This window comes from Zingiber officinale, chromosome 6A, assembly GCF_018446385.1.
Source record: "Zingiber officinale cultivar Zhangliang chromosome 6A, Zo_v1.1, whole genome shotgun sequence".
Classification (NCBI taxonomy): Eukaryota; Viridiplantae; Streptophyta; class Magnoliopsida; order Zingiberales; family Zingiberaceae; genus Zingiber; species Zingiber officinale.
The window spans coordinates 884,964-894,234 of record NC_055997.1 but is presented as its reverse complement, the minus strand read 5'-3'; the positions used below and the strand labels follow the sequence as shown (position 1 = coordinate 894,234).

Here is a 9,271-nt window from a genome sequence, read left to right as displayed (position 1 = left end):
GGTAGACATGAGTCTGGATCCTCCGAAAAACATGGTCCCCATCAAACGGCTCGTTCTCAAACCTCAAACGACTACGTGCCTGCCAGACATAATGTATCAGTGCAGCCATGGCAGCATGACGCGCTAACACCAACAACCCGGTCCCTCTATAGTGTCGCATATAGACCCGTATCATCCGTCGGTATGTCGTCATCTCCTGAGTCATATGCAACCAATCTCGAATCCGGTCCCATAGCTGTCATATCTGTAGACATCCGAATAAGAGGTGTTCCTGCGTCTCCTCCTCCCTGGCACAGAAAACACAAACCCTGTCAGCATCCCCTAGGTACTCCATCCGATCCCTGGTAGACAACCTACGATGCGCGAGTAACCATAGGGTGAATCTGTGGTTGGGCTAGATGTGCTTCTTCCAAACTGTCCCTTCCCATGGCACTCGGGCTCCAGTATGGCGGAAGAAGTCGTATGCCTGACTGATACCCCGACAGCTCAAAGTATGCTGACTAAACAAACTATGCAAGATATGCTGCGCCACCTCTATGGAACCAGCGGATGTGACCATCTGACCTCATATCTATGATAATCTCTTGAGAAGCGGAGAATAAGTGTGCTTGGCCCTCCATCGTCAAATGTTAGTATCCCGTAAATATGTGTGGTGAACCCATCGAATCCAGAGAGCATCCTGTTGATCATGTAGCCTCCATAGCACTCTAGATAATAAAGCGGTGTTCCATGCAATCAATTCCCTAAACTCCAACCCTCCTTCTTCTTTGGGCTTACACATCTCCAACCATGCAATGGGGTGATGCTTGGATGTCCAAAGGAAGCTCCGACATAAGCTGTAGATACGCTCAACAACTCCTATCGGTAATGGCAATATCGACATCCAGTAGCATTCCACCCCCTGTAGGACAGACTGAATCAACTGTGCTCTTCCTACATAAGAGAGTGTGAGTTTCAATCATGCATTAATCCTCCGGCTCAAAGCGTCTATCAGTGGGCTATAATCCGCTATCTTCAACTTTTCTGATGCCAACGGGATCCCAAGATATCTGTAAGGCATGGTTCCCTCCTGGAACCCTGTAATGTCAATCAAGTCTTGCCTTACATCCTCCTCTACCTCAGCCAGATATATGCAAGATTTGCTGATGTTAGGTCTTAGGCCAGCCATCATCCCAAACTTTTCCAAGCAGTCCATAATTATAGTGATGGAGGAACGATCCCCACGGGAGAATAGAAGAAGGTCGTCCGCATATGCAAGATGTGCAATTTGGAGGTCATAACACTTCGGGTGGAAGTGAAAGTCTGCTCTCCTTATCTGCTGACTGAGCATCCTAGCTAAATATTCCATACAGATCCTGAAAAGATATGGCGAAAGTGGGTCATCCTGTCTCAGTCCTCTAGCGCCTGTAAAGAATCCATGCATACCCCCGTTAATGGACACTTAGAAACTGATGGTAGTGATGCATTCATGTATCCAGGCAATGTAGGTTTGGGGGCTGCAACCCTGCTAATGCTTCCAGTAAGAATTCCCAATGCACTATGTCAAAAGCTTTCTGGAGGTCTACCTTCATGATACTACGCGGTGAAATTCGCTTCCTTGTGTAATTCCGCATCAATTCTTGCGCCAAATGAATATTATCAGTTATACTTCTCCCGTTGACAAAAGCCACATGTACCGAATGAAATATATGCTCAACTACATCAGCAAGTCTGGAGGATAGGATCTTTAAAATTATCTTGTAGAATACCGTGCAATAGGATATGGGCCGGAAATCCGCTACTCTACTTGGTTGTGGCACCTTTGGAACTAAAGAGATGAGGGAATGGTTCCACTGTTTGAGAAGCTTCCCATGCCGAAAAAACTCAGTCACCGTAGCCACTAAATCACCCTTGAGGAGGTCCCATGAGTGCTTGAAGAACTTTGAACCATACCCGTTCGGACCCGGTGCTTTTTGTTCACCTAAGCTAAAGAGGGCCTTCTTGATCTCCTCCTCTGTTGGCATAAGAACCAACATTCCTTGCTGTTCTAGATTGAGAGTCCTTCCAAAATCTAGGCATTCAGTGTTAAGTGGTATCCGTTGTAGACTTGTGCCAAACAAACCTTGAAAAGTGTCCACAAATTCATTTACAATCTCATTCAAGCATGTTGTGGTATCACCATCACTTTTCTCAATCACCATAATTTCTCGCCTTCTATTTGTTCTCTTAACCAAGGAATGAAAATAGGTAGTGTTTCGGTCCACCTTTCTAAAGTATTGCACTTAGCTTTTTGTTTGCAGTATAAAAAATCTGCCCTGCTGAGTTGATCTGCGCGTTTCCGGACCAGTTGGTATTCCTCCTCAAAATTCCCAGTAGTGTAGCCAATTTCCTTTGAAGCTCCTCTTGTGCCCGAAGTAATCGCTCCCTTATATGCTGAAAATGAAGCCTGTTAAACTGCTTAAAAGTGCCCTTTAACCTTTGCAATTTCAACTTCAATCTGTATTGTTAGGGGTGAGCAAAAATTCAGAAAAATCGAATTAACCGAACTGAACCAACCAAATTTAGAAATTCAGTTCGGTTAATTCGGTTTTTGTTTTTTTTTTTTGAAAATTCGGTTTGGCTTTCGATTAATTCGGTTCGGTTTCGGTTTTAAATTTTTTATTTGGTTAAACTGAATAAACCGAATAAGAATATTATTTTAATTAATTTTTATTTTTAAATATAATTAATTAAATAAATTGCACTATGCAAAATCCTATCAACTACAATACTGTGCAATCAACAGATTTTTTTTTCTCCAAAAATCACATTGTGCATAAAAATTTCACGATGCAAAATCCAATAAAATTTCACGATGCAAAATCCTATCAACTACATTACTGTGCAACCGGATATTTTTTTCCAAAAATTGCTCAGTGCAAAAAAATTGCACAGTGCATAAAAATCCTATCTGCACAGTGCAAAACTCACAAACTATATCGCTGTGAGCAATTGCATTTTTTTTCCCGCAGAATTTGCACTACGCTAAAACCCTAACAACTACTACACTGTGCAATTAGCACGATTTTTTTTTCGAATTTGCACTGTGCTAAAACCCTAACAACTACTACACTGTACAATTAGCAGATTTTTTTTCCATTACACTGTACAAATCTAATGCACGGTGCAAAACTCCCAAACTATATCTCTGTGAGCCATTGCACTGTGCAAAAACCTACTACTACACCGTGCAATTAGCACGATTTTTTTTCCATTGCACTGTGCAAATCTAATGCACGGTGCAAAACTCACAAACTATATCGCTGTGAGCCATTACACTGTGCAAAAACCTACTACTACACTGTGCAATTAGCACGTTTTTTTCCCCTACATCTACACAGTGCAGCTGCAGCTGCATTTGTCCAGTCGCATTTGTGCATTTGCACAGATCACAGCCTGCACAAAAAGTAGTTGCACAAAACAAGGGGGGGCTGATTTGATCTCCAAACATCTCCTCGCTAGTGGGCTATCAGGGCGGCTGGCGAAGTACCCGATCCAGGCTGGTGTCCAAGGAGCGGTAGACATGAGTCTGGATCCTCCGAAAAACATGGTCCCCATCAAACGGCTCGTTCTCAAACCTCAAACGACTACGTGCCTGCCAGACATAATGTATCAGTGCAGCCATGGCAGCATGACGCGCTAACACCAACAACCCGGTCCCTCTATAGTGTCGCATATAGACCCGTATCATCCGTCGGTATGTCGTCATCTCCTGAGTCATATGCAACCAATCTCGAATCCGGTCCCATAGCTGTCATATCTGTAGACATCCGAATAAGAGGTGTTCCTGCGTCTCCTCCTCCCTGGCACAGAAAACACAAACCCTGTCAGCATCCCCTAGGTACTCCATCCGATCCCTGGTAGACAACCTACGATGCGCGAGTAACCATAGGGTGAATCTGTGGTTGGGCTAGATGTGCTTCTTCCAAACTGTCCCTTCCCATGGCACTCGGGCTCCAGTATGGCGGAAGAAGTCGTATGCCTGACTGATACCCCGACAGCTCAAAGTATGCTGACTAAACAAACTATGCAAGATATGCTGCGCCACCTCTATGGAACCAGCGGATGTGACCATCTGACCTCATATCTATGATAATCTCTTGAGAAGCGGAGAATAAGTGTGCTTGGCCCTCCATCGTCAAATGTTAGTATCCCGTAAATATGTGTGGTGAACCCATCGAATCCAGAGAGCATCCTGTTGATCATGTAGCCTCCATAGCACTCTAGATAATAAAGCGGTGTTCCATGCAATCAATTCCCTAAACTCCAACCCTCCTTCTTCTTTGGGCTTACACATCTCCAACCATGCAATGGGGTGATGCTTGGATGTCCAAAGGAAGCTCCGACATAAGCTGTAGATACGCTCAACAACTCCTATCGGTAATGGCAATATCGACATCCAGTAGCATTCCACCCCCTGTAGGACAGACTGAATCAACTGTGCTCTTCCTACATAAGAGAGTGTGAGTTTCAATCATGCATTAATCCTCCGGCTCAAAGCGTCTATCAGTGGGCTATAATCCGCTATCTTCAACTTTTCTGATGCCAACGGGATCCCAAGATATCTGTAAGGCATGGTTCCCTCCTGGAACCCTGTAATGTCAATCAAGTCTTGCCTTACATCCTCCTCTACCTCAGCCAGATATATGCAAGATTTGCTGATGTTAGGTCTTAGGCCAGCCATCATCCCAAACTTTTCCAAGCAGTCCATAATTATAGTGATGGAGGAACGATCCCCACGGGAGAATAGAAGAAGGTCGTCCGCATATGCAAGATGTGCAATTTGGAGGTCATAACACTTCGGGTGGAAGTGAAAGTCTGCTCTCCTTATCTGCTGACTGAGCATCCTAGCTAAATATTCCATACAGATCCTGAAAAGATATGGCGAAAGTGGGTCATCCTGTCTCAGTCCTCTAGCGCCTGTAAAGAATCCATGCATACCCCCGTTAATGGACACTTAGAAACTGATGGTAGTGATGCATTCATGTATCCAGGCAATGTAGGTTTGGGGGCAACCCCGCTAATGCTTCCAGTAAGAATTCCCAATGCACTATGTCAAAAGCTTTCTGGAGGTCTACCTTCATGATACTACGCGGTGAAATTCGCTTCCTTGTGTAATTCCGCATCAATTCTTGCGCCAAATGAATATTATCAGTTATACTTCTCCCGTTGACAAAAGCCACATGTACCGAATGAAATATATGCTCAACTACATCAGCAAGTCTGGAGGATAGGATCTTTAAAATTATCTTGTAGAATACCGTGCAATAGGATATGGGCCGGAAATCCGCTACTCTACTTGGTTGTGGCACCTTTGGAACTAAAGAGATGAGGGAATGGTTCCACTGTTTGAGAAGCTTCCCATGCCGAAAAAACTCAGTCACCGTAGCCACTAAATCACCCTTGAGGAGGTCCCATGAGTGCTTGAAGAACTTTGAACCATACCCGTTCGGACCCGGTGCTTTTTGTTCACCTAAGCTAAAGAGGGCCTTCTTGATCTCCTCCTCTGTTGGCATAAGAACCAACATTCCTTGCTGTTCTAGATTGAGAGTCCTTCCAAAATCTAGGCATTCAGTGTTAAGTGGTATCCGTTGTAGACTTGTGCCAAACAAACCTTGAAAAGTGTCCACAAATTCATTTACAATCTCATTCAAGCATGTTGTGGTATCACCATCACTTTTCTCAATCACCATAATTTCTCGCCTTCTATTTGTTCTCTTAACCAAGGAATGAAAATAGGTAGTGTTTCGGTCCACCTCTCTAAAGTATTGCACTTAGCTTTTTGTTTGCAGTATAAAAAATCTGCCCTGCTGAGTTGATCTGCGCGTTTCCGGACCAGTTGGTATTCCTCCTCAAAATTCCCAGTAGTGTAGCCAATTTCCTTTGAAGCTCCTCTTGTGCCCGAAGTAATCGCTCCCTTATATGCTGAAAATGAAGCCTGTTAAACTGCTTAAAAGTGCCCTTTAACCTTTGCAATTTCAACTTCAATCTGTATTGTTAGGGGTGAGCAAAAATTCAGAAAAATCGAATTAACCGAACTGAACCAACCAAATTTAGAAATTCAGTTCGGTTAATTCGGTTTTTGTTTTTTTTTTTTGAAAATTCGGTTTGGCTTTCGATTAATTCGGTTCGGTTTCGGTTTTAAATTTTTTATTTGGTTAAACTGAATAAACCGAATAAGAATATTATTTTAATTAATTTTTATTTTTAAATATAATTAATTAAATAAATTGCACTATGCAAAATCCTATCAACTACAATACTGTGCAATCAACAGATTTTTTTTTCTCCAAAAATCACATTGTGCATAAAAATTTCACGATGCAAAATCCAATAAAATTTCACGATGCAAAATCCTATCAACTACATTACTGTGCAACCGGATATTTTTTTCCAAAAATTGCTCAGTGCAAAAAAATTGTACAGTGCCTAAAAATCCTATCTGCACAGTGCAAAACTCACAAACTATATCGCTGTGAGCAATTGCATTTTTTTCCCGCAGAATTTGCACTACGCTAAAACCCTAACAACTACTACACTGTGCAATTAGCACGATTTTTTTTTCGAATTTGCACTGTGCTAAAACCCTAACAACTACTACACTGTGCAATTAGCAGATTTTTTTTCCATTACACTGTACAAATCTAATGCACGGTGCAAAACTCCCAAACTATATCTCTGTGAGCCATTGCACGGTGCAAAACTCCCAAACTATATCTCTGTGAGCCATTGCACTGTGCAAAAACCTACTACTACACCGTGCAATTAGCACGATTTTTTTTCCCATTGCACTGTGCAAATCTAATGCACGGTGCAAAACTCACAAATTATATCGCTGTGAGCCATTACACTGTGCAAAAACCTACTACTACACTGTGCAATTAGCACGTTTTTTTCCCCTACATCTACACAGTGCAGTTGCAGCTGCATTTGTCCAGTCGCATTTGTGCATTTGAACAGATCACAGCCTGCACAAAAAGCAGTTGCACAAAACAAGTGGGGGCTGATTTGATCTCCAAACATCTCCTCGCTAGTGGGCTATCAGGGCGGCTGGCGAAGTACCCGATCCAGGCTGGTGTCCAAGGAGCGGTAGACATGAGTCTGGATCCTCCGAAAAACATGGTCCCTATCAAACGGCTCGTTCTCAAACCTCAAACGACTACGTGCCTGCCAGACATAATGTATCAGTGCAGCCATGGCAGCATGACGCGCTAACACCAACAGCCCGGTCCCTCTGTAGTGTCGCATATAGACCCGTATCATCCGTCGGTATGTCGTCATCTCCTGAGTCATATGCAACCAATCTCGAATCCGGTCCCATAGCTGTCATATCTGTAGACATCCGAAAAAGAGGTGTTCCTGCGTCTCCTCCTCCCTGGCACAGAAAACACAAACCCTGTCAGCATCCCCTAGGTACTCCAACCGATCCCTGGTAGACAACCTACGATGCGCGAGTAACCATAGGGTGAATCTGTGGTTGGGCTAGATGTGCTTCTTCCAAACTGTCCCTGCCCATGGCACTCGGGCTCCAGTATGGCGGAAGAAGTCGTATGCCTGACTGATACCCCGACGACTCAAAGTATGCTGACTAAACAAACTATGCAAGATATGCTGCGCCACCTCTATGGAACCAGCGGATGTGACCATCTGACCTCATATCTATGATAATCTCTTGAGAAGCGGAGAATAAGTGTGCTTGGCCCTCCATCGTCAAATGTTAGTATCCCGTAAATATGTGTGGTGAACCCATCGAATCCAGAGAGCATCCTGTTGATCATGTAGCCTCCATAGCACTCTAGATAATAAAGCGGTGTTCCATGCAATCAATTCCCTAAACTCCAACCCTCCTTCTTCTTTGGGCTTACACATCTCCAACCATGCAATGGGGTGATGCTTGGATGTCCAAAGGAAGCTCCGATATAAGCTGTAGATACGCTCAACAACTCCTATTGGTAATGGCAATATCGACATCCAGTAGCATTCCACCCCCTGTAGGACAGACTGAATCAACTGTGCTCTTCCTGCATAAGAGAGTGTGAGTTTCAATCATGCATTAATCCTCCGGCTCAAAGCATCTATCAGTGGGCTATAATCCGCTATCTTCAACTTTTCTGATGCCAACGGGATCCCAAGATATCTGTAAGGCATGGTTCCCTCCTGGAACCCTGTAATGTCAATCAAGTCTTGCCTTACATCCTCCTCTACCTCAGCCAGATATATGCAAGATTTGCTGATGTTAGGTCTTAGGCCAGCCATCATCCCAAACTTTTCCAAGCAGTCCATAATTATAGTGATGGAGGAACGATCCCCACGGGAGAATAGAAGAAGGTCGTCCGCATATGCAAGATGTGCAATTTGGAGGTCATAACACTTCGGGTGGAAGTGAAAGTCTGCTCTCCTTATCTGCTGACTGAGCATCCTAGCTAAATATTCCATACAGATCCTGAAAAGATATGGCGAAAGTGGGTCACCCTGTCTCAGTCCTCTAGCGCCTGTAAAGAATCCATGCATACCCCCGTTAATGGACACTTAGAAACTGATGGTAGTGATGCATTCATGTATCCAGGCAATGTAGGTTGCAACCCTGCTAATGCTTCCAGTAAGAAATCCCAATGCACTATGTCAAAAGCTTTCTGGAGGTCTACCTTCATGATATTACGCGGTGAAATTCGCTTCCTTGTGTAATTCCGCATCAATTCTTGCGCCAAATGAATATTATCAGTTATACTTCTCCCGTTGACAAAAGCCACATGTACCGAATGAAATATATGCTCAACTACATCAGCAAGTCTGGAGGATAGGATCTTTAAAATTATCTTGTAGAATACCGTGCAATAGGATATGGGCCGGAAATCCGCTACTCTACTTGGTTGTGGCACCTTTGGAACTAAAGAGATGAGGGAATGGTTCCACTGTTTGAGAAGCTTCCCATGCCGAAAAAACTCAGTCACCGTAGCCACTAAATCACCCTTGAGGAGGTCCCATGAGTGCTTGAAGAACTTTGAACCATACCCGTTCGGACCCGGTGCTTTTTGTTCACCTATGCTAAAGAGGGCCTTCTTGATCTCCTCCTCTGTTGGCATAAGAACCAATATTCCTTGCTGTTCTAGATTGAGAGTCCTTCCAAAATCTAGGCATTCAGTGTTAAGTGGTATCCGTTGTAGACTTGTGCCAAACAAACCTTGAAAAGTGTCCACAAATTCATTTACAATCTCATTCAAGCATGTTGTGGTATCACCATCACTTTTCTCAA

General features: G+C 43.6%; 1 protein-coding gene across 1 annotated transcript; it reads right to left on the bottom strand.

Moving 5' to 3' along the window:
- Positions 1 to 8,064: 8,064 nt before the first annotated feature.
- LOC121993642 lies at positions 8,065 to 8,436 on the bottom strand. The gene has a single exon (XM_042548010.1). The coding sequence runs from the start codon at positions 8,434 to 8,436 to the stop codon at positions 8,065 to 8,067; it is 372 nt and encodes a 123-aa protein (XP_042403944.1).
- Positions 8,437 to 9,271: the final 835 nt, after the last annotated feature.

Excerpts from the sequence above, each read along its gene's own strand:
- LOC121993642 (XM_042548010.1), bottom strand. The coding sequence starts at position 8,436 with ATGCTCAGTCAGCAGATAAGGAGAGCAGACTTTCACTTCCACCCGAAG.